The sequence below is a fragment of the Astyanax mexicanus genome, chromosome 20 (genome assembly GCF_023375975.1).
Source record: "Astyanax mexicanus isolate ESR-SI-001 chromosome 20, AstMex3_surface, whole genome shotgun sequence".
Classification (NCBI taxonomy): domain Eukaryota; kingdom Metazoa; phylum Chordata; class Actinopteri; order Characiformes; family Acestrorhamphidae; genus Astyanax; species Astyanax mexicanus.
This window is the reverse complement of record NC_064427.1, coordinates 4751599-4777505: the sequence shown is the minus strand read 5'-3', so window position 1 is coordinate 4777505 and position 25907 is coordinate 4751599. Positions and strand designations below refer to the sequence as shown.

At 35.9% G+C, this 25907-nt stretch overlaps 2 protein-coding genes across 6 annotated transcripts; one reads left to right on the top strand and one right to left on the bottom strand.

The window, feature by feature from the left end:
• Window positions 1–920: 920 nt before the first annotated feature.
• rab6a (RAB6A, member RAS oncogene family) lies at window positions 921–19729 on the bottom strand. Of its 5 annotated transcripts, XR_007427395.1 has the most exons (9): window positions 19369–19726; window positions 11064–11122; window positions 10901–10954; window positions 9671–9776; window positions 7889–8000; window positions 7090–7183; window positions 6210–6303; window positions 3640–3706; window positions 3139–3187 (listed from the first exon to the last, which is right to left on the bottom strand). XR_007427395.1 is itself a non-coding variant. In XM_007244776.4 (8 exons), the coding sequence occupies exons 1-8, from the start codon at window positions 19436–19438 to the stop codon at window positions 3123–3125; spliced, it is 627 nt and encodes a 208-aa protein (XP_007244838.1). In that variant the 5' UTR covers window positions 19439–19729; the 3' UTR covers window positions 921–3122. The 5 variants fall into 5 exon arrangements, 4 of the variants coding, with proteins under 4 accessions (XP_007244838.1, XP_007244837.1, XP_007244836.1 ...); XM_007244776.4 differs by lacking the exons at window positions 7090–7183; window positions 9671–9776 and adding an exon at window positions 9352–9457 and having other exon boundaries at window positions 921–3187; window positions 19369–19729; XM_007244775.4 differs by lacking the exon at window positions 7090–7183 and having other exon boundaries at window positions 921–3187; window positions 19369–19727.
• Window positions 19730–21919: 2190 nt separating this feature from the next.
• On the top strand, window positions 21920–25392 carry mrpl48 (mitochondrial ribosomal protein L48). Its single transcript, XM_007244778.4, has 8 exons — window positions 21920–22098; window positions 23217–23269; window positions 23735–23766; window positions 23901–23986; window positions 24386–24555; window positions 24725–24827; window positions 24923–25012; window positions 25194–25392. The coding sequence occupies exons 1-8, from the start codon at window positions 22078–22080 to the stop codon at window positions 25266–25268; spliced, it is 630 nt and encodes a 209-aa protein (XP_007244840.3). The 5' UTR covers window positions 21920–22077; the 3' UTR covers window positions 25269–25392.
• Window positions 25393–25907: the final 515 nt, after the last annotated feature.

The window sequence follows — 25907 nt, the reverse complement described above, 5'->3', positions numbered from 1 at the left end:
ATTCATGTTCATGAGTGTTACATAAGCCTCTATTCATTATTCACTCTCATCTCCATCTTTCCATGCAGCTCCACCGAGATCAGGAATCTGAGGCTGAAATGTTCAGAACTGTTCAGTACAAGATCAGCTCATTAAACTTTAATGTATTTCATAATTCAGCGACTTTAAGGTGTATAAAAGAGTTATAGATTAGTTAGATATAGAGGCACTTTATCAGAAACTATTGTTACCCACTTATTGACGCAATTATCTATCCAACCAATCGTGCTTTATTAGTACAATCAATTAAAATCTAGTAGCTATGTACGGACCTGCCAGCTTCAGGTCATTTTCACATCAATCTTCAGAATACAGAAAACGTGATCTTACTGATTAGACCCGTGTTTCCCTGCACATTTATACCTGATTTAACGAATTAGCTTATTAAAAAGACCTTGTAGAGTTGCAGAGTGGGTGTATTAAAGGTCTCATTCCATCATCTTTTCATTCCTTCATTCCTTTTGTCTAGTTGTGGTCTCTAGTATGAATTAGTGCCATGTAAGTTGTTTTTCGTGGATTCTGTATAACGGGTAAAGTGTAGTTCAGCCACTGACCGAGTCTGTAAAACGTACAATCCACCGGAGATCCTATGTAAAACTAGTTACTTACACACATATAGGTCACATTAAAAAGTCAGTATAAACAGTACTTAAGAAAAATTTATTTGGGCCATGGTACTGTGAGAATGTGAGAATTCAGCTGTACTTATTAGTGTAGTGTGATGTGTTTATGTCTTCGAAATGAAACCCTAGTCATCCAATGGAAAGGAAGTATTCATACTGATACTACACTGCACCAATCAATTCAAATTGTAGGTGATATGGGCCCTCTAGACCATGTATATTTCTTGTCTGTGCATTAAAAAAAGGCCATTGTCATAGTCACTAAATAAAGGTCTTTATTAGGGATGTCAATAAGACACTGATGTAATCTAGCAGTGCAAATTATGAGCGTTTTGTACACAGCATCACAGCAGCACACAGTGGTGACAGTTAAAAAAACAGTCAATAAACAAATATAAAACAAATAAAATTAGACAAAATGAAGAAAAAAAAATCTGACAACCTGGAGGTAACGGTTACCGTGCATGGACTTTCCTCCAGGAACAAAAACAACCAAAACAATCTGGGAAGGGAAAAATTAACAAACAAAACAAACAAACAAGAAAAAAACACCACTCTATTTGCACTGTATCTTGAGCTTGCTTAAACCCGCTGGTGGGTCTGTTTTGGAGGGGGTCTACAAAGCATTGCAAAAAAATTGTGAATTATGACCACATTATGACAGAAAATTAAAGAGAAACAAAAAAAAAAGCAACATGATCTGAGTAGAAATAAATATTACACATCATGGTCGATTCAACAAACCAATATATGAGGAAAAAAACAGACAGCTAAAGTGTCATTATTTTAATATTACATTAAATCAAACTTTACAATGCTAACAAACAAACAAACAAAAAAAAAACGCCTGTGGAAGCCCTATAAAACTCTTAAAGGCATGGCTGCATAATATGCATTGATATAATCAGTTGATGTCTATGATAATGTCCCTTAATATACAAAACAAAACAAACAAAAAACAAATAAATCATCTTATCTACTGTGTGAAGTAACTGTACTTTTCCTACTACTGTGCTACTGGATTTTTTTTAACACTCTATGTATAAGAGAATGGCAGCCGAGGTGAAAAAATGAGCCAAAATAAAAGAGAGATTTGATGAGTTTCATGCTGAAAACCGTTCTGTGTATAAGAGCGTCCGTAATGTAAATATTAAGGATGGTGATGGTGTCTCGTTTTATTTTCTCCCCAAAGACAAAACATGACACCCCTGCATAGCCGATAATGACATAATCTAGACTTCTAGACTTCAATCCCAATACCCCTTAAACATGACATGCCTTTAGTCTTAGTTTGCACTCCCAACTCTCAACTCTACCCTGTGCAAGACTGAATTTCTGATAGCTTGCAAAGCACACGTAGCACCTGAGTACTCTTTAATAGGAAAAGTACTCAGAACTTCATCAGAACATTGTTAATAATCCAATATATTAAAGAACAGTGCAGCGAAAAATAGAACAAACAAGATTTATCATCACCGATACCAGATACAGTAAATCAGACTGACAATTTTGATATTTGAAGTCAACTTCTTTAGTTTGAAACTGGAGATGTTAGGATAATGGGATAATACTCCTGCTGCTTTAGGAAGGTCACTGTGTAAGTCTCTGTGAAGTGTAGGCTGTATATGGCCTACATATATATGCTATAAGTGGTTGATAATATTGGTTTCCATCACGTATTTTGGAGGTGATGAAAGTGTGTAAATCGAGTAGCTGCTCCCATCCAAGTCAGTTATACCAAGATTTCTTATCTCATTCAAATCAGCAATAAATTGTACAGATGTTCTGTAGTAAAATTAAATTACCCCACTTCCCCATGTAAAAAAATAACTTCTAAATACAGTTTTAGTAAAGCTTTTAATTTCCTATTCCAACCTAAAGAAGCAAACTTCAGCAACCAAAACTAGCCCTGGCTGATCACTCAATAATGTTCATTGGATTTTTCCTCAGACTATTCTTTTAATTGTTCAAGTGCTCACATATATACAAAGACAGACCCCTAGATTTTCCATTTCTGCACTCATCAGGTGCACTGCATCGCGTGAGCCTAACTGTGGCATAAGCGTTTATCTGTTCAAGGTACAGTGCCAACAAACAGAAAGTACTAAAACGTTTTATTTTGCCAAAATAATTATAATATAATAATATTAATAACAATAACAAAAGGAAGAATAACGGATTTCAAAATTTAACAGGGAAAAAAAAGGAAGCAACACCTTTCACATCCACATTGTGCTTCGTAAGCTTAAGGTCATCTCAGTGAGTCAGCAGAAAGCTTGGCTGAGGATGATGGACAAGTAGTGTTCTTCTGGTTTCAGGCTGGGAGGGGGGGAGGTGAGGGGACACCGATACTGCAGCCGAGAAGAGACGGAGGAGAGAGAGAGAGAGAGGAGTGAGAAAGAGGGGAGTGTGAGAGAGGGAGAGAGAGAGAGAGAGGGTGAGGAGGGATGAGGCGAGATCTTAGCAAGAACAGCCGCCTTCGCTGACTGGCTGTTCTGGGGGTTTCTCCAGCTTTATGTCAATCACTGAGGACGAGCAGTTAAGCAAATCAACAGCAGTTAAGCAGGACTGTGTACTGGCTACATTAGTTATAGACAGGTTACGATTCAGTATATTGCGATATATTGTGATACAGTAAGCAAGGAGATAAATTGCGATATATTTGTTTAAACCAAATTTTAAGAAAACTCTCATAGTAGAAAAAACAGTATTATATAAAAGAAAAGCAAACTTTTTATCCTAACAGAACAGTGCGATCTAAAGACAGAGTACAACACTGCTCCCAACTGGACGGAGATTTATACACAACAATTAATGACAATTAATGATGGTCTGACACCAATCTTTACATGTAACTAATTACGGTAAGTTAAAAATCGATACTGTGTTTTTAAAAATCGATACACAGACATACAAACAAACAAAACACAAGCAAAGCAGTGTGCACGCTCATCCGGCAGGAAATAGTGAAGGATACTGTCTTCTCTGCTCTTGTCCTGTGTGCTCTCCATGCCGGGCAGGGCAGCAGCCACACGCCGGAAAAGCTGGAAGAGAAGAATAAACAAGGAGCTATTGTGAAAAGTCCACAGGAAAAGGGAAAAATAAAATAAAAAGACAAAAAAAAGCACACAAAACACAAAAAAGGCCAGCAGTCAATCACACACATGATTAGATAAAGTCGAAGTGTTTGTGTGTGTGCACGCAAAATGTTGTCATTTTGAAGGCAGGAAATTAATCAATTAATCACATTTTTCTTTTTAAAAGTGACTCTTTTAATGATAGATCTTTGAATGTAAATAAAAGACTCATTTTAAGATGACAAAAATGGAATTATATTTATATTAGCGGTGTAGATCGCTCAGAATATAATGTTTTATTTATATTCAGTGATAAATCATGCAAGAAATTCTGGCACTTTCATTTTCATTTTTCAGAGGCAGACAAAAATAACTGTAGTGTGGTAGAGCCTTTTCTACTTATATCAGAATTTTATCAGAAATATCCGAATTTCTCTTCCTAACATGCTGAGTGAACTTTTCGTCCTAACGTGGACAGAAGGAAGAAAATAAACGCTAAAGTAGCATAGCACAAGCATGTAAGCTTTTTAATTTTACCCAATTTAACCATGCTAATGAATCCACTTCTAGTATTGCATGCACTGCTGTAGACACAATGACCCGCCTCTTTTTAAAACACATCACCAATCAGCCAATGAACTCAGTGGAAAACAGCTCTGATACATGAGCCAACCAAAGCCTGCTCCAGTCAGCATTATGTTAGGATTGATGAGTGGAGAAAGCGCCAACTACCCTCTCAGAGAGAGCATGGTAAATTGAGCTCTCTCTCAGACTCCGGCTGCTGATGGAGAAGAAGCATGATCCGAGATTCTAACTCACAATACTTGGGACTTTGGGGTTTAAGGGTTTAGCCCTGATTCTCAGTCCAAATCTTTATTTATGCCAATCTCAGAAAATGAGGAACTTTAAGGGCTGTTTTAACAGAAAATCTAATTATTGAAAAGTGATCTCGGACTTTCGCACAGCACTGGAGGACATTTCAGCTCTCGGAAATTGCACTGCCCTGTGTAATCAATCACAAATGACTGACAGCTGGAAGACACTATTCCTTGTGCTGGTCCCTCAAAGCCAGAAGAGAGAATGAATCAGCAGATTGACAACACTGAAGCTCGGCATGACAAACAGCTTGAGCTGAGCAAGATGTCTGTTCTGCCCTCTTTCCGTTTCACTCCAACAATGAGGCTAATTCAGAGTCTCCAGCCAAAAAAAGTCTTTTCTCCCCACTGCCGAGACAAAGGCTCCTCAGAACAGGCCCTGAATACCCAGCTTTCATCCAACAAAAGCCAGAACCTGTCAGAATGACAAAGGTTCGGCCGTGAAGAGTGGAGCATTTCCATTTCTTTAACTGTACTGCTGAGAACTGTGTTAGCAAGGCACCACAGCGGATCTCAAGGGGAAGATAGTGTAGAGGTCTAGCCAACATCAGTTAGGGCAGCCAACATCTATCTAAAGTACGGTTAGAAGCTACAGTTACTAATATCTAGCTTATTACTAATAGTCGTTAACTTTCAGCTAGGTTAGATAACAACTAGCTAACATCAGCTACAATTACTGACATCTATCTAACATCCATTAAAGCAGTAAATATCTAGCCAACATCCGCTACAATTACAATCTTGCTAACATCAGCGATAATTGTGAACCTCTAGTTTGCATCAGCTACTGTTATTAACATGCAGCTTACAACCACTACAGTTATGAACATCTAAATAACATTAGCTAGTTATTAACATCTAGATAACATTAGCTATAGTTAATCTCCGGCTAGAGTAGCTTACTAACAGCAGCCATAATCTTGCCAACATCCATTAATAAACATATAGCTTCAATATTAACATCCAGCTAATTCCCTATATATGTTGATATTCAGCTAGTACCATTGACATCTAGCTAACATCTGTTAGAGCAGTAAACATCTAGCTAACATCAGCTACAATTGTTAACATCTAGCTAGTCATTAACAACATGAGTTAGAGTCTACAGTTGGCATCAGCTACAGTTATTAACATGTAATAACATTAGCTACAGTAACTAACATGAAGATAAAATCTATTTAAATCTTACAGGTACAGAGACTGAGTCATTGAACATATATTGAATGTCAGCTACAGTTAATAACATCGGGCTAACATTAGCTATAAATAACATCCAGCTAAAGTTGTAAACAGCTAGTTTACTTCAGTTAGAGCAGTGAACATCTATCCATGCCTTATTTGTTTGGGTTGTGTTTTGTTTAAGATTAGTTACTGATTAAAGTGATGATCAGCATCTCGAGTGAACAACAAGAATCAGAAGTTTCTGATTAAGCACATCTTTTCTTGCAGAAAATCACTGAGGATTTGTGGGCATAAGGGCAATAGAAAAGGCCCTTCTGCTAAAATCAGTGGGAAACACACAGACACACGCAGATGTGGGCATGCATGAGGGCAGTGGTCAAAAACACAGCATCTGACCCACACACACCCTCTACCTGTTTCACATTGTATCCTGTCTTTGCGCTCGTTTCGATAAACAGAACATTCATTTCTTTAGCTCTCTGTTCTCCCTCCTCTGTTGTTATCTGTCTGTGATAGGAGACATGCGTGTGCCCATTCATACACACACAGCACATTCACACACAGCCAGTATGCAGACAAACAAATAAAAGCAAGAGAAAAGACAAAAACAACTGTAAACACATTGAAGTAAAACACATTTCCGCGCCTCCCCCGCTCTGCTGCTGCTGGTCCTATTCAAAAGAGAGCCTCATCCTGGCCTTAAAATAACGAGCATCAAGCACAGCGACTCGGTTCTGATATATCAGCTCACAGACGTCTTGTGCTGATCAAAATCACCCTAGGAGTGATGAGGGGAAATAGCGCCATCTACTGTACCCACCCAGAGAGAGCAAGACCAATTGTGCTCTCTCAGGACTCTGGCTGCTGATAAAATATATCAAGAAATTTCACCAGCTAATCTGTTGCAGTGATGCCATCTTATTACAGTACCATGCTGGAGTTCAGTCCGCTCTTAAAGTCAACCATTCTTTAACTATGACATGAAAAAAAAAGATATGACATAGCTTTTTATAAACTTGCAGCAACAGGACTAAATGAAACACCTGAATTGAATGATGAAAGGTCTAAAGGGTCAACACCTACAGTGTATCCACAATAAATGGAAGGTGTATCATAAAATGGCCAATGACTGTGTACATAAAAATATTAAAAGGACTGGAAATGCCATTGTAGCTTTAAAAATCAACACATACATGTTGTTGGGATGAACTTGGGTCAGCCCAGGCTGAGGATCTCCATATGAACAAGAACAGCAGCAACTGAGGAGGGTCAGAGGCTGCGGATTAAACTCACCTGCTTAACATTGTAGCCTGCTTTAGCACTAGTCTCAATAAACATTACATTCAGCTCTTTGGCTTTCCTCTCGCCCTCTTCAATAGATACTTGCCTGAAGTAAAGGAGGGGAAAAACGTTACAGATGATGGAGAGCACACATAAAGAAAAAAACTTTCAGTGATTGTAAAGATGCTAAAAAAAAAAGTAACACCGGTTATCCCATTTATTACACCTCCTTTCCCCAAAAAGCCTCTTTCACACCAACCATTTTTTAACCATAATGTAGTAGAATCTTCACACAGAATCAGACACATTTTTTTTTTTATTTCTGTGCTCTGTAAATAAGGGTTAGAACCTACAGAGTTCTAAGAATTTTTTTACACTTTCCTTTTCTCTGCTTCCTGTCCACTTCTGCTCTCTTTAATTTTATTCCTTCACACAAGTAACCAATTTTGACAAATAATTAGTATTTCCATGTATTTCACCTTCTCAATCAATAAAGTTAGTTATTTACTATTTAAATATGCCATATTTGTTATACTTTGTCAAGGTTTCATTAATATAAAAAAAAAAATCTTCAAGTTTTTAGACGTTTTTAGATGTTGATACATAGTTTTGGGTGAGAAAGAGATTATAAACATGAGTTAGTTTTCAACATGTGTTAAACAAACATGCATTTTGTTGTCCATAAAAATCTGGCTTTGTATGAAAGGGCCTTAATAAGGAAAACTGGACTATGAGCAATGTCTGATGCTTAAAGGAAATGGCGATTGTTCCTGAGTCACACATTTAGCAACTCTACTATTAGCACACACACCTTTTATCTGCAAGATCTGTCTTGTTCCCAACCAGCATGATGATGACGTCACTTCCTCTCTCTGTTCTGACATCGTCGATCCATTTTGTGGTCTGCTGGAAGGAGTTCACATCTAAAAAGAGAAAATCACATATGTTCAATCCACCTCAACAACAAATACAAGTAAATAGAACAAAGAATTACACAAAGTTACAAGAAATAAGAGAAATAAATAAACCAAACACACAAAAGAAGAACGAACACCAAGCCGAGGACAAACAAGGAAAAACAGAGGGAAAGGAAAAGGGGCAAATAAGGTTCTGCTGGCCCACGTGTCTATCACCAGTAGCGCGGAGTTGTACTTAAAATGATTCGTAAGGTCTGCTGGCGATTACAGGATTATGGGATTAACCCATTCCAGCAACTTTTTAAAATCAAAACGATGTGCTTTGAGTGGAAACAAAGGACCAATCATACCTGAACTTAATTTTAACATATGCCATGATATTAAATAATATTACTGTTATTGTCTGGAGATACTGAAAGTTTACCCAAATCAGCTGCAGTTTCTTTAGAGATTAAATCCCCATTTTGTAGCATACACAGAGACTACATGCCCAAATATTTGTGGACACCCCCTCTAATCAATGTAATTAGCATCCTAAAATCACACCCACTGCTGACACAGATGTGCAAATGCACACATACACAGCTTGTGCTCAGTCCCTTTAGAGAAGTATTGCTCACGACTGCTCTCAACAAAAAAATAAGCAGGTTTTCTAATACTTTTATCCATATAGCGGATTTACTGTGATATTTATTTAACATATTGGCACATGAGTGTCTTAAGGTAAGTTTACAGCTGACCATGTACCTGCAGTGGCCATATAACCAAAGCTGGTTACCCTCAAACTATTCGAGTGGCCTGAGGCTCAAGAACTTAGCCAATAAGTTGTAGCATTTGTTTTTAAAAGTTATACCAGTGAGTCTAGTCTCTATGCAAGTTATCAATGTGTAAATAGGCGTTGGCAGACACACATGAATGTCTAATATCGGAAATTTACACATTGGTGCATCCCTAATAATTAAACGGTTATGCAACAGTGTATAACAAGGTTTCTTTAGATTTACATTTAACAATTTTGACAAGCTGTTCTGGTCAGTGGTACAATTTGTAATACCCCTTGCAATACCAATAAAAAGCTAAATGAATGATTACTTATTGGGTGTTATTAAAGCTTAAATCCTCAACAAACAACAGAAAAACACAGGCGCCCAACAAAGAAACATTTATAAAAAGAAACCCATCACAAAGAAAGAAAAAGAAGGGATGCTGCAGACGGAATAACTAAAAAAAACAAAACACAAAAAAGCCAAATGGTAAAGGTGAAGACGCAAAAAGTCAGAAAAAAGAGAAGACTTTTTTTTATGCCATCTCCAGTGATCTTCCCCCAGAGCGGAGGGACGCCGAGCTCCGCACTCACTTGTGATGTCATAGACTACGACGGCCACGGTGGAGTCGCGTATGTAGCTGGGGATCAGACTGCGGAAGCGCTCCTGTCCTGCCGTGTCCCACAACTGCAGCCGCACCTAGCCAACCAATCAATCCCCAGAGAAACAGCAGGAAGAGGGGAAGAGAGGGGGGAGGGAGGATAAAGGAGAGACGGAGGAGAGGCAGCAGTAAGAGAGGAGGGAACTGGACGGAGGACGGAGGACTGAGGACGGCGTGTCGGCGAGACAGGGGAGGGTTTGCAGGGAGGTTTGGGTCAGGTATTTCAGGGCTGGCAGGCCTGAGGTACCTACTTGTGATGTCGTATACTACCACAGCGGCAGCCGAGTCTCGGATGTAACTGGGAATGAGGCTACGGAAGCGCTCCTGACCTGCCGTGTCCCAGAGCTGCAACCTGATCTGTGTGGGACGGGACAAATTATAAAGGGGGGAAACAAAAATATAAGAAAAGAAATGTGGAAAACGTGGAAAGAAATGGAAAAATGTGCACAGAAAAACAGGCAGAAGTAAAGTTTAGATAAACAAAAATAAAAAAAATAAGGGACAAGGAAAGAATAAGATGCTTTAACAAAGCAAAAATGAAGGGGTTAAACAGGAACAGGCACATGCAACAAATAAATCTATATATAAAATAAAACAAAACAAATTAGACAGAATGTATGGGATTGACTGAGGTCGAGTTCCTTAACTCTTAATGGCTGAAAAAAAAAAAGAGTCATCAGTTAATTGACGTGGGAACGAACAGAAGGGGATTAGGAGGAAATCAGACTGATTTGGCCGGGGCGAGAGAGATAAACAGTACAGTAGGTGGAGGCTGAGGGGAGACAGAAGGGTAGAAGATGCAGTCTGGATACTGGAGGGATACACAAAGGCCCAGCTTATGAGAGCTCTGGCCTTCAGCTGGTACTGCAGTGTGTGGAGGGTTGTGTGTGTCGGAGTGGTATTCACAGTAATACACATGTATGCACAACAATCAATTTCAGCAGGTGTATGCTTACAAAAAAAGACCCAAAAACATGCCTTTAAATATGCTAAACTCTCTAACACATTCTGAAATAAACATTTTTCATTAAGTGCTCAGCAAGCATTTACACAATGCAAGCTGTGTATAAAACAACGGGGTGGGCAATTTGATGAAAGTTGTATATCATGATTTATTTTTTTTAACCATTAGTTTAATACACTGTTCCACAGTGATGTAAATTATGGTCTATAAAACAGATATTATAAAAATGTTCGCTAGAATAAGCTATCTGATATCTAAATACTTAATTTTTTTAAGCCAAAAAAAGGTAGCAAGGAAAATGTATCACGATACAATGAACTATTATCATACTGCCCATCTCTAACAAAACATTCTCCTTTTTATTAAACAACATACAATTAATCACTTTATTGTAGCAAACAATCTGTTTCCAGATTTGAAATATAACTCATAATATATTTTACTGCTTTTGAGAGACATTACTTAAGACTTAAGATTTAAGGTATCAAAACATGCTGAAATGAAAGATCATACTCACTGTTCTGTCCTCAAGGTACATGGTTTTTGATAAAAAATCAATTCCTATTGTGGCCTGTAAATTAAAAACAACGTGTGTTAGACAATAAAACTGATGGTCATTCAATTAACAGACAGAGCTCAGATTTCTCACATTTATGAATTATAGGCTGCTGTTCACTCACCTGGTAGGTGTTATCAAAGCTGTCGTACATGAATCTGGTGATCAGTGAAGTCTTCCCAACTGTGAGAGAATAAGAAAGATAAGATTTGTATCAGTGACTTAAAATGTTTGTTAAACAACAATTTGATCTTCAGTTTTCTGTATTTTGGTCTCTCTCAATTCATAGAGATTGGAGCCTGGTCTAAGGTGAACAAAGCCAAAATGATGTAAAACGACTGCAACAATCTGTGCAAATCTGTCAAAACAGCACATTCTCCTGCCTAATTTAAACTCGGGTTTAAATATATTAAACACGTATATATCTGCCAATGCTGATATACACATTTATTACTTACTGAGAGACTGACTTAAAACTAGCTTAAATGTATTCATTTTAAAGTAGCATGAATTGTAGTAGTGTGGGCAACGTCACCTGGTCCTTTTCTGGCCTACAATAAATACGCCAGCAATTATCAGCTTGAAATATTGGCCATATCAAATAGCAATTATGGGACTATACCAACATAATACCAATATCATTGAGCATCCCACTCAGTGAAACGTAGCAAGTTTATTTACAGAGGAGGATGGTAGAATGTAATTCTGGCAGTTTTTTAATTGCTTTGATATGAAATTAATACAAATTAATTACATAAATGTACACAGTATTTATATACATTTTAATGGCTTTAAAGCATTTCAAAACTACTTAGACAACACTACCTCCGTGATTGACATGACAGCAGCTAATATTACAACATTGAGTCTTGCACAATATTTCAGCAACATACCCTGTCGCCTGCCTTGTTTTTAGAGTCTTAAATCACAGAATACTGTGCAAAACTGTCATTTAATATGCTTCAAATTAGTGGGGGGGGGGGGGGGGGGGGACTTGTCAACTCCAAATTTTTATTGTCGACTAATCGTTAGTTTGTAGCACTACACAAAGTACTGTGGACAGAAACACAATGGGAAAAGGGTAAAAGGCTTAAATTCACAGTTTACAATCAACTCAGCCTGTCCCAAAACAAACAGATTACACATTTCCTCACAAAATAGCAACACTTTCCACATTTAAATGACATTTAAAAAGTTCTGGACATTTGTACGGCATTTAAATCTCATGTTTAGCTGTTTCTTTCATTTTGAACTGATAGAGAAATCTAGAAATTGAAGCCGTACCCACAACAAGCAAATATGGAGGGAACGGCAGAAATAATCATTGACTAATCGACTAATCAGACAAAATAATTGGCAGATTAGTCGATTACCAAAATAATCATTAGTTGCAGCCCTACTACACTTACACCATCACACTGAACTCATTTTACTCCCCCCCTTTTCCCCATTTACCTCTTTATTTTACCTTACTGCACTAAAATGGAAATGAGCTCTCTGATCATGCATTCCTGCTAATAACAGAGATCAAGACAGAGAGTCTCCAAACGATGTGTCCTCTCTAATTAAGGCCTATTAAAGAAAGCAACCTGGTCATAACTTCAGCTTCCAGAAAGACTGAAAGTCTCAGTTCATGAGAAAGGTGGAGGGAAAAAAAACAAGTCTAGACGTAAGCAATCATTTATTTATAAGAAGCAATCAACTGCTTGTGCATGTATAATGGTCACCACCCACCTGAAACTGATTAAAAAAAGGCTGTTCAGTTTTTACAGATTATTACAGAATAGATGCTTGTCTGGACCCTACAATCATATCTAAAATTAAGATAATAAAGTAATTACTACAAAAACAATCTACATTTGGGTGCATGTTGGTTAGATTTAGACTTAAAATGGACCAACCTCGCTCACTGATCTTAAAAAAGGCACAAGATTCAGTGGGTACTAATCATTTGAAACAAAAAGGATACGGAAGTCTATAAAAAGGAGAGTGGCTGAGAACAAGAAAAGCTTTCAAAATAGATTTACGCATTGCTGTTTCTTTCATCTGTGTCCTCCATTTAACCAGCTAAGCAGTGGTTACAACCCAAAGTACAGGCCTTTGGGGAGGATAGGAACTGTAATTACATACCAGCATGTCTCTGAAGGAAAAAAAACATGGCAAGAAGCTTTTTTTGTTTTGTTTTTTTAAAGCAAAACCCATTATGAGCACATTATTAAGAGTAATGAGTTTAGACATGCTTTATAATCTGATCACTGCAGAACATGTACGTTTGTGCAATCCAATCAGCACATTTATAAGAATTTATAGAGAAAAACATGAGTCAGGTAATAACTGGATGTATGTTTTGCAACCAGCCATTAATCTCACAGAGTAAGACATGATGTAAGCATCATGTAAAACCCAAACGTCAAGCCATGCCTTTTTTTCAACACACTAATCCACAATATGGACATATATGAGCTAGAACATGAATATTTTTTAAAATCCTTTAGAGTTAAAAATGTTTGAACCATCATTTCGCAAGTACTATGGTACCATAGTCTTCACATTGGGCTGCAATGATTAGTCGATATATAATTAAGTGTCAATTACAAAAATGTGTCAACTTAAGATTTTAGTGTTGACTCTTTATTCCTTGTGACAGCACTGCACTACATTTAAAACATTCTCTGGGCTTTTAAAAAGCATTTTCTTTCATTTTGTGTAGCAGACATAATTGGTGACTTACCGACTAATCAAAAAACAAAATAGCAGATTAGACAAATGCGAAAAATAATCATTAGTTGTACTCATATTTTCACACATGCACAGGCTAATAAATCTGCAAACACTTCGGTTAAGATTATACATGCAGTAAAAAATACAATTATTGAGCGAAAACCAGCTCTCATTATCTCATTTCTTAAACAGATGTGCAGACTATTTTCCCATCAAATAATTTAGAGTATGCTGTTTACATGACTAAATCAGATAACTGCACTAATCTTTTTAAACACATTCATTGATCCATAAAGAGTAATGAAAAAGAGATCTGCAAAGAGTACAAACCACCATAACCTGGGAAAGGGAGCCAAAGACCTGACTCAACACTTGTGCTAATTATACACTGGGACCATTCCTGGCATTCTTGCAGAGAAACCTGCAGCAACTGCTTCCTTATGGCCTCTGCAGCGCTGTCCCTCCTCCACAACCCTGCCTTCACCAGCGGAGTTAATAATATCCCTGCTTCAGAGAAAGTTTCACAGCAAAGTCAAATATTTAAACACGTCTGACCGGAATAAACCACAACAGGATTCTGATATCATTGTTCTCAATAACTGGGCTTCTCCTGACATATGACTGTTAAACATTGGTAACCTGTTTTAAGAGTCTTAAGTAAGTAAAAAGCAGGTCAAAGTGGTTCAAAGTCCAAAGATGTTAAAGGGTGATACTATAAAGAATAACAGGGAAAGAAACAAATGAGTAAAGGATCAAACATGTGATGCATCAGCTGAAGAGTACCAGAAAATTAAGCCTATAATTACAGACTGTGATCGTCTTTTTAGTAACGTATGACCCTCTTCTCATCCTTTTCTTCAATAGCCAGGACCCCAAAGGTTAGACCACCACATAGCAGCTATTATTATTTAGGTGGTGGGTCATTATTCTCAGCACTTCAGTGATTAGAACTGATTAGCATGGCGTTGGTGTATGAGGTGTTAGTGTGTATTGTGCTGGTTAGAGTTGATCAGATACAGCAGTGCTGCTGGAGTTTTTAAACACCTCAGTGTCACTGTTGGACTAAGAATAGTCTACCACCCAGAAATATCCAGCCAACAGCATCCTGTGGACAATGCCCTGAGCGAGAAATCCAACGTCACCTACATGTTAAACTCTTTCAATGGGTTCAATAAACACTAGCTTAAAATATAGTTTACAAATATCAAACATCTGTCTAACGCAATATTCTGTGTTTTTAAAGCAACTGTCTTCTGATACAGATGATACATGATGGTCTGCTGATACCCAAAAGTACTGTGATTTATTAGGAAGCAACATAAGAACAACAGGACATCACCACAGCAGGAATTATCCTCCAAATCCTGTTATTTTACTATGAACAGCTAACCCACCTAAATAAACTAAAAGAAAGTAGATGGATAGGGCCAGAACTCGGTACTGGCGGTATCAAAACAGCACATCAGGTGTATAAACAAGCTACCCACAGGAAAGGAATGAATACTGCCCACATTCACTAGCTTTATATCCTATTATTCTGCCTGAATAGATAAAAAATCTAACATTTCTTTGACTTATTGTGTGATGGCAAAATTTCAAATATAATATCATGAAGCCTGTATCATGAAGATAGGATCTCATACTGCCAGGTTCTTGCCAACACACAGTTCTAATACTGCAGTATTAATGTTTTATACACAGCCCTCACAGGTTCACTGTATTTCAGCTTTTTTGTTCAACAGTATTTCATGTCAGGGTGGGTCAGACAAGCATTCAGCCGGGATAAAATCAGAGCAGTGAAAAAGCGAGTGCTTGAGAGACTGCGGAACATGACTCGAGCTCCTTATGCTCACCAATCAATGCCAGCTTTTGTGTTGGTCTCTACATGTTTCCCATTTCACTGCAGAGCAAGCTGAGACAGCCTGTACCTGTGAGAGCAAGGCCAGACCATGTTTCTTTCCTGTTACAGAGGTGGTAGAACACCCGTTAACGCATGGAAAATCCAATATCCAATGTGTTTAGTGGTGTGGTTGTCATAATCCATCTACAGCTTCATCCCCTTACTGAAATGCAGTTAACAGATGGATTAGCGGCAAGAGGACTGCCTCTTGTTTTAATGAGCAAAAGCTGCCAGTCAATCAGAAACTCCTGTGGACAAATAAAACGTTAAAAAAGAGCAAATTTCAGTTGAAATAGTTTTCCTGCACTCAGTACGGTTCTTTCTATGTTAAAGGAAACATATGTTCATGCCAATAATCAATAATAATCTCATGTGTGTACACCATGACATTAATGTAGTAACAATGCATTTATTGTCAAATTCAAAACAATGCTGAGGTTAAGCTGATAAATTTTTTCTTTAAAAATAGCTACCAACTAGCTATCTATACTACACAGTGTGGCAGTGGGCAATATGACCATATTTTATCATATAATTATTTATTTTCTTATTGTATAGACAATATTGCTTATTTTATCGAAGACACCATCAATGCTTAAAGAACACTGACCAAACAAAATTGCTTTAAAAAGTGTGATTAGTCCTGAAATGGATTAAGGCAGTACATTCTATATTGAATAAAAATCACTGCTGGATAGTATTTGTACTGTAGTTTTTAAGGATTGGTCACAATTGATGTATTTTGACTAAAATCATGTGTGCTGCTACTGAGATAAATATTGTGTGTGATATATATATTTTTAAATTAAATAAATAAACTGCTACACCACTATAAACAAAACAAGCCCCTTAAAATATAGATATGCCTAAACTTATAATAATTGATTAACTGTATAACTGTATAACAATTGATTAATCAACAGCTTTTGCCACTCTAAATCTGGCTAGTGTGCCCCAAAAAATTGGAAATTTAGTGCTGCTGCATCTATAACTATAAAATAATTTTTAATAAAACAGTGATGATTGGAACAAGTGTATTAAATTTGTATAAAATAGCAATTGCTGGACAAATCACATGTTTTAACCAAATACTACAAGGCATGTGTGAATGTCCACACATAAGACAAAACACAATACATTCTTTAAAACACCCTATCCAGATAGAGGTCTTGTTTTGATCATAACCAGCAGCATCCATGACGGATAACAGACCACAGAAGAGACAGAATTGTACAAGTTTTGAATACACATACACTGCACTGTTTCACATCTGATTTGCTAATATTTACTGAAAACACGAACACCTTTTGTGAGACATCATTGTGAGAGGAAGCGCAACATTCATTTGCTAGTCAAAATGCCTCTGAAGGCTGCAGTAGGCGGTTCATCAAGCTTGTAAGGGCAAGACCAAAGCGTGAAGCAGCCTGTGAGGTGAAGCCAGGTGTTTTAGCCCAGAGGAATCAGACTCCTACAGTATAAGATGGTTTTCCACTTATTTATATTCTGTACAATACATACAATACAAAAAGCAGTTAGTTTGGATAAGATAGATTAAACAATAATAGCTGGTTATCTGAGTGTTATCTAAAGCCAATGCCATTACTACTGCATATACAAATAGTACAAACCTATAATAAAGCTTAATGCCATTTACAGCTTACTTTTACAGGCATGTGAAATGTGTAAGCATACCCAAGTCACACTGTGAACAGGTTATGATCAGATTACTCAAACTATGTGAAAAGGTGGTAAAAGATGGACATTTTCAGGTGGAACTGTTAGAGGATTGTAAGAACCATTTACTGTTCCTCAAAATAGAAACATCAGAGCCCCACATCAGATCTCATCTGTTTACACTAGGGCTGAAGTTGGCAATAAGATACACATCATGATACAGTGGTTACAATACAATATATCACAATATATTGTGATAGTTTTCTTAAATTTGATTTAAAGAATCACTATAATAGCATAAAAACAACCATATTTATAAGATCTTAGTAAAAGTTAAATTGTTATCCAATCAGAACACTGGGATCTGATGGGGTTTACCCAAAACAAAACTAACCACAGTCTACCACTAATTTTCACCAGTATAAAATTAATTCAATCAACATTTCATTTCAAACTGCAACCTAAGTCTAAAAAAATCCAGTTAAAGCAGCTCATAATAACACAGGTCAAAGCCAAGTGTAAACAGGCTCAGAATTTCTTAACAATGAATTGACACTGATTTAGTGACAAAGTGACAAAGCTTGATTCTTTCAATGAAATCAATTATTGACTAATCTTATTTAATAAAAACTATGTTGTAAACATCATTAGATAGCTTAACAGTACAGAGAACTACTGTAACTAACTTTTTTTTATCTGTCGTTTAGGCCAAAGTAAGTGGTTCTAAAATCCTATCAATAGCAATTCGAAGACACATTCACATAGTAAAAAAAGTAGCTAGCTTGCTGTTTAAATTATTTAAACCAATTTCACAAACAAGGCAATCTTAAGGTTAAAACGCCCTTAAAGAAACGTCAAATAGCTTCAAAATGTTTAGCTAGGGCTAGCCTGCTAACATTATCTTAAATAGCTCAAGTTTATTAACAAGCTAAGCTAATTACAGCAATATTAAATCATTTAACTACACGACTTGACATATAGGCGTATAAAGAAAACTCTAAATTAGCTGAGATAATTGTTAACTAACTAATAAATATATATTTTCCAGCTTAGCCCAGAGTTAAAGCTTAACAGGAGCCTGTCTAATATTGGCTAACAGCTAGATAGCTAACCTATCAGTCTGTGGGCCGGTGTTGTGTCGACTTATGCTACCTATCGATACGTGCTTCCTACAGGCACTGCGCATGCGCCAACATACTTTTTTTTATTATATTATATTATATATCTTTATATTTCTTATATTTTAATCGTGTTTTTTATAATAATAATTCTGTTTTCCTGTGTTTTTTTGTTGACTTAGCAACCTGGAATCACTGTCATTACATAAAAGTGTAAATGACAACTAATATATATATATATATATATATATATATATATATATATATAATTCCCTGGAAAAGTATTACAGAACATTTATCTAAAATCACAAATGTTAATATACAACTTTCTCCAAGACTAATGCCTTTAGGTGACAAATCTGTATATAAACTTAGTAAAGTAGTAGCTAAAATGATTTTATCTTCTGCATTAATAGGCAAATGCCACAGCCGCCCTCGTTAACTGTATGGAAAAATAATTTCATGGAAAATTGTTTGATTGAACGAGTGTCCTATTCATCTTACTCAAAATATAAATTCTTTAATAAAATGTGGGACAAGACAGTAGAAAACTTAAATCTGACTGACTTGGAGCTGTGTAATATTTCTTAAACTTTTTCAGTGTTTATAACACTGGTGCTCATTATGTTTGGTGTGCAAACGTTACCAACAAATGTTTTTTGCCTGTTTGTTGAGATTGATTAATGGGCTATTCCTGTATATTGCAATTAACTTATTTTGAAAACAATAAACATTAAATAGAAAAAAATATTTTAAATGAATAGACAGTGCTTTAGATATACTTTTAGTGGAAACATGCTATAATATTGTACTTCTTTTGTATTTTTACCTTTAAATATACACTAGGGAAGCACAGATTGACAACGTAGCACAACTAGACAGAACACCAGGGGCTAGTTAGCATTGAGCTAACTAATAGTTAGCTAGCTACCTAACCCATATAGCTTAGCTCACTGGCTAAACAAAAATAGCGGCCAGATCCAGCAACTCCAGTCGACATAAATACTTCAACATACCGCTCTGTTCTCCGAGAAACACCAGTTTAAATTTCCTCAGCGGGTTCCCGAAGTCTCCGGAGGTCGACATGCCTGCAGCGGAGAGGGAGCGGCAGCTTGACGGGGGCTCGGTACTCTACTGGCGGAGACTCGTCCAGCTCCGGTAACCGTCAGTCGGCAGGCTGTGGGCGGGCACGGCACGCCTCGGTCAGAGCGCTAAAAGGGCGGATACAGGTGAGCCGATATGTGAGTATTTTAATCCGCCTCTAGTCCGAGTAGAAGTTCAATCCAAACCCAAGTTTAAACCCAAGTTCTGAGACCCTCCCGGCTCTCCCCCTCACTCCATCACCTCCGCTCAGACTGGCGGAGGAAGCGGCAACCTACCGTGATAGCGGAGGCTGTGATTGACAGCCGGGTCTGACCAATAGGAAGCAGAACTTTAAAAAGCGATTTAAAAATTATTATTAATAATAAAAAATATTAAAAACATGTATTAATTGTATCTGTGTTTATAGTTTTTGTCTTAAAAAATAGCACACAAATAAATCAATGTTTAAAAAAACGAACCCTTATGTTTTAGTTAGAATTTTATTATATTTTAAAATATGTGCATGTTAATATAATAATACATGTATGTATGTATATCTATGTATATATCTATGTGTGTATGTATATGTATATGTTGCTTCCAAAAATGTTTACAGATAAAGTAAATTTATAAATAAAAATAAGAATAATTTCAAATAATTTTGAAGAAATTAATTAATTATATTTATGATGGAATTTTGACACAATGTGAAGAACAACTGCTTAAAAATGATATTATGACATGAAGCATAATTTGGCCAAAAATGAAGAGACAGGGATTATATATAAAATGTGTCAGTAAGTAACTTAAGTGTTCTATTTAGATAGATAGATAGATAGATAGATAGATAGATAGATAGATAGATAGATAGATAGATAGATAGATAGATAGATAGATAGATAGATAGATAGATAGGTAGATAGATATCGTATCTAAATTTCTACATTTTGATCTCATATAAGGCTAATAAAGTTCAATTCAGCGTGTTTCTCTGCAGAGATTCAGGGAAGGTTCAGTCTGGGTGAAAGAGGCGGGACGAAGATGAACCAGTGTTTGGTTGAGTCCGCGAGCCGCCACGTCACGGCCCCTTACGTCATGGTCTCTTTAAAAACGCCTGCATCATCACCATCATCAGGGGGTTTAGGAAAAGGCTGAACTCCAGATTGATGTGAAATAATGACACAGATATGAGTCACATCCGACACTTGAACATTAGCTCAGCGGAACTGATCAATACTGAACTCATTAAACACCCACTGCTGGGTTTATTCTTTATAATGTTACACTGGCCTCCCTCTAATCCCTTATCTTATACAGAGACACACTTGTGAGCACTGAGCACAGTTACTGCTTCATTGTTAAATTTAACATAGTAAAAATACACATTATACAGTCAACAGTCAAAAATCACCTCTGTATATAATATATAATATAATTATTTAATATATATATAAAACGTATAACACATAGATGTCAAATAACATAAAAATAAAATACAATATGTTACCTCTATATATTTCTGTTCTATGCTTTATATTCATGATGTGTCATATTTTTACATAGGAAATCTTAAGTAAGAAAATCGAGAGTGAACTGGTTTCTTTTTATTTTCATCTTGGAATGAATTATGGTGATATTTTGGAGTCTCTTGCGGTGAGATGTGGCATAATTCTAAGTAAAAGACACTTTAAAAGTTGCATACTAAAACCTTCCTTATGCAGTCATATTGTGCACAACCCCTTGAGAGCTGCTTGCTTTGTTTGTTGTGAAACAAAACTACCTTGTGATTTAATAACTTGTTTCCACGCTTTAATTATCTTGTTCCCATCCATTAGGATCTCGTTCCCACCTTCTAATTATCTTGTTTCTACAGCTTAAAAAGTCATGGCCATGGGAATTTTTTACATGATGTCACCTTAGGGGATCTGTACATTTTTACCATTAGAATAAAAGGATAAAGTGTAATTAATTAAATTTAACTAAGTAAATGATGTGAGGTTGCTGCAGTTGGTCATGTCTAGGCTCAGCAACAGTATGTGCTGAAATATACTAATTATAGACCAGGTTATTCCATCAATGTTTTTTTTTTTTTACTTCCCTGATGACACGGGCATATTCCAAGATGACAATGCCAGGATTCATGGAGCTGGAATTGTGAAAGAGTGATTCAGGAAGCATTAGATAATCATTTTCACACATGGAAACCTCATTGAGAATCTGTGTGAAGTGCTGGAAAAGAGTTTGAGCAGTGGTCAGACTCTACCATCATCAATGCTGCTGCAAGATCTTGGTGAAAAATTAATACTAATTTTGTGACATTGCAGAGGCTTATTGAAACAATGCCAGAGTAAATGTGTGCCAAAATCAGAGCTAAAGACGGTCCAACAAAATATTTAAGTGTGTGACTTATTTTTGTTCTGTCCAGGCAGTGTAGATTACCAGTACTGATAATTTAATGTGCTCCTCTCCAGGAGGCGGCAGTACAGAGCCTCTCCTCATTCAGACTCAGGATTCAGAGAAGAAGAAATCGCAGCCGCAGCGCTGCTGGAGTGTAGAACTGACTATTACTTAATGTTTATAGAGATATAGAGTTATAGAGTTATAGAGTTTAACTCGGCGGAGTTTAAGCTGATCTCTGGAGGATGAACTCGGTAACGGGGAAGGTAACTGCAGTACTGGTGGAGTGTTAATACGGCGTTAATGTGGGGCTGCTCTGTGGTAAAGGTCATGTGTGCTCTGCTGTGTGTCTGTCAGTACACTGTTACTGTAGTTTTTTGGGGTAACTGGCTCTCAGCTCCATTCATTTATATTATTTTGAAGATAAACACAGGTTATAAGTTGTCCTGAGGTAATAAATGTTGCTAAAACACTCTGTAACTACGTTAATTAAAAAATACAATCTTTTTTTAAATAGATAATGTATTGTAGCGTTATGTGTTTATGTATGTAATTGATGTGTTTAATTTAACATGTATTTAAATGTAAAGAATGTAAGAAAATATATTTATTAATTTTACAGGTTGAGTCCCATGTAGAACATTTTCCCCTTCGATTTTGTTGGATAGAAGCTAGTCTTATTAACATTATATTAAAAATATACAGGAGTAATACACTTAATTTCAATTTATTTGACATACAAAAATGTATACAAGATTAATACGCTGATTAAAGGTTAATATGCATTTTATAAAATAAATTTTAACAACATAAATAGATTTTTTTATATAAATCTAACAATTTCATAAACAGTAATTTACGAACACTCTGATTTTGTATAAAATAAAATAAAAAAATGAACAAATATATAGTAATATACCAACAATAATATACCATAAAACTAAAGTGCATGCATATAATCTGCAACACCCAATTACTAATTACAATTACTAATTACTAAAATACTAATAAATTGGCGATATCATGTACATTATAATATGGCACACCTCTATTGTATACATAAGTAAAGAACTCAACAGTAAATTAAAAATATGAGTATAATAAGAACTACAAAAACAGAGCAATAATATGTGCCGTGGGATGGTAAAGTGTTAGTCCACAGTAAAAAATATGGCAGATAAAGTGTCTGTGCATTATAAACATTCAGTGAGGTACAGTATATGTATAACAGGATTGAGTGATTGAGTTCTGGATAGTACTTTAAATTACTTTGTTTGCATGCTCTCATGTATGAAAGTTTTGAAATGTATTTCTGAAAAGTGGGAACCCTGTGTATATCAGTCTACACACAATAACAGGTTATTTTATATTATTATTTTTACAGATGTTGCTCATGCAGAACACACGAGCACTGGCCCAGGCTCTGTCTCTGATTCGGTGAGTTTGGTGCATTGCTTTAGTTCACTGCTCTTAATCAGTATCTCACATATAGCCCTGCCATTTTCAGCATTAACCCTCTTCCTAACACACCTGATTTGTTGTAAGGAGGTTTTGGGAGAATGTAGAATTAATGTGTTGAGCTTTTGTACTCTAGGAACAGGGCTGTAGTAGGGTTGCAATGATTAGTATTGGTCAACATAATTGACAATGTCAGAGTATCTCACAATTAAATGTGTAATAGGCTTTTAAATGACATTTAAGTTGTTCAGTTCTTTCTGTCATTTTAAAGCAATAGAAAAAGCTAGGAATAGGAGCCATATCCACAGGAAGCTAGATAAAGGGCATGGCAGAAGTAATCAATAACTAATTGAGTAATTGGAAAAACTATCGTCAGATTGGTTGCAGCAATATGCTGTGATTTTTACTGATTTGTTATTATACCTGTGTATTTTTCTCTTACAGGGCACCATTGTTAAAGCAACAAATACCATTGGGTAGGATGGCTGTTTCCTTTTCTATTCAGTGTGATGTTTGATTGCTGTGTTATTTAAACATAATCTCTAATTATTTATTTCGGCCCAATATGATTTTTATTTAGCATTGAAGTAAATTTTGTATTTCTTTCTAGGTTTTCTGTTCTCAGCTGACAGACAGTACAAATCCATGCCTACTCATGGGATAGGTCGATACAGGTTTTTACTTCCTAAGGAGCAGGTAATTTTAAGAGCCCCCTTTATTTTACAAAAGCAAAAAAAAAAAAAAAGAATTGAGATACATGTGCTTTTAACAAGCAAAAACTCTGCCAAAAAAATTGCAAGATTTCTAAAATATTCTAAATGTAGATTCGTTTTAATCTGATTTTATATCTAAATGTTAATGCTACAATCAGAATAAGACTTTGTGAGTTTTTGTGCTTAGTTTAAAATAAGGGTTTTTTTTTGTTGTAATGTTGTTCCTAATATAAGCAATTTTAAATAATCTTATGCTTACAATACTTGGTAAAACAAAAAAATAAGCTTTTTTGCTTTGAAACGAGAGCATTTCACTTTGTTTAGTTTTCTGCAGTGCAGTAGTACTCTCTCCTCACGTAAGATTTACACAATTATTTTTCAGGTAAAGAAGAAGAAAGAAAAACCTCAGGCGAAGGCGATCAAGGCTGCGACGGGGACTCAGTATGGTGTCCTGAATGTGGTGGTGTCTGGCTATGACATGACTCTGGTAGAACATTACTCCCAGTACGTCCATAACCTCTGTAACCGGCTGGACATCAAAGTGGAGGAAAGGTAGGAATTAATTCTGCTGTTTAGTACTGCAATTAACTTCAATTCAAAATTTCATTACTTTAATAAACCTTTTTTTATCCATTTGTTGGATTGCTACAACTGTCTAAGCATTGGTCTCAAGAAGATCTCAAATTCATAGTTTCTTTAAACTTTCTTGTCATTTGTTAAGCTATGCATTGCCAACTAAGAGCATGGAGGTCATGGTCATGCCAGAGCAGGGCACCAAGATGTATGTGGATGTAGTTCTCAAAACCCATGAGAGGGTTGTTCAGGTAAAAATATATATATAAATATTTTTTTGATGGAAATAATGATTTTGCTTCAATACATGAGGCTTATTGTTATCATTATGTCTGATAATTTGCAGATCAGCGAAATGAAGGCTTCACTGACTTCTATATTCATGGAGATCCTTCTTAAAAACCAACCAGAGGGAGTGCAGCTGTCTGTAAAGGAGGTGAGCGTAACAAACCGTTTTTAGGCTTGTTTTTAGAAAATATGATTTTTAAAAAGAATTGTAGTTTTGATGATTGAATTAGTTTTTGCTGGGCATATTTAATATTTTTCTATGCTGTGTTTTCTAATTTAATACTGATTTGTTTTTTTTTTTTTTTTTTTTTTTTCTTTTTCTTTTTCAGCACACTGAGGCAGACTACCAGTGCCGGTTCAAAGCACGACCAGAAATTGACAGCCTGATAGCTCAGATGTCTTAAAGCTACAAAATTTGGATATATTGAGGACTAAACACCATTAGGCTTGTTTTTTTATATGATACAGTTTATTGTACACATTATGTAAAAATATGTTAATAAATGAAAGTGTGGGTGTTCAATATAATGTGGTTGGTTTCCTTTGTCCAGGTACATTGTTTTAGAAATACAGAACTACAGAAGTAAACTTATGTTATTTTAATAAATTGTTCCTTTTATAAAGTAATCTATTTTTATTTGAATAATAAAAATAAGGATAATAAGAAGTCATACCTCGATTTAGTAATTTTTCCCTTGACATACATAAATCACTCAATTTAACAATCTGTTCCCTCAATTTAATAAATTGTTACTTTGATCAAATGAATCATTCTCTCAATTTAATGAATTGTTACTTTAGTTTTAATAAATTGTTTCCTTGATTCAGTCAATTATACCAATTATTCTCAATTTAATAAATTGTTTACATAAAGCAAATTGATTGAATAAATCTATCAATGAAACAATGTATTCATTCAAATTGTTTTTTTTAATTAATTAATTAATTATCTTTAAATATACATTTTCTCTTTATTTTTGCAATATTTATTTTTGTTAAGATAAAGGGGGAGGGGGTTTTAAATCTGTAAATCAAACGCAAAA

Excerpts from the sequence above, each read along its gene's own strand:
- mrpl48 (XM_007244778.4), top strand. The coding sequence starts at position 22,078 with ATGAACTCGGTAACGGGGAAG. Across the intron at positions 23,987-24,385 it reads TTTTACTTCCTAAGGAGCAG|GTAAAGAAGAAGAAAGAAAA; the intron begins GTAATTTTAAGA and ends ATTATTTTTCAG. Across the intron at positions 25,013-25,193 it reads TGCAGCTGTCTGTAAAGGAG|CACACTGAGGCAGACTACCA; the intron begins GTGAGCGTAACA and ends TTTCTTTTTCAG.
- rab6a (XM_007244776.4), bottom strand. The coding sequence starts at position 19,438 with ATGTCGACCTCCGGAGACTTCGGGAACCCGCTGAGGAAATTTAAACTG. Across the intron at positions 10,955-11,063 it reads GCTTTGATAACACCTACCAG|GCCACAATAGGAATTGATTT; the intron begins GTGAGTGAACAG and ends TTTAATTTACAG. Across the intron at positions 3,707-6,209 it reads CAGGATACAATGTGAAACAG|CTTTTCCGGCGTGTGGCTGC; the intron begins GTAGAGGGTGTG and ends CTTCTCTTCCAG.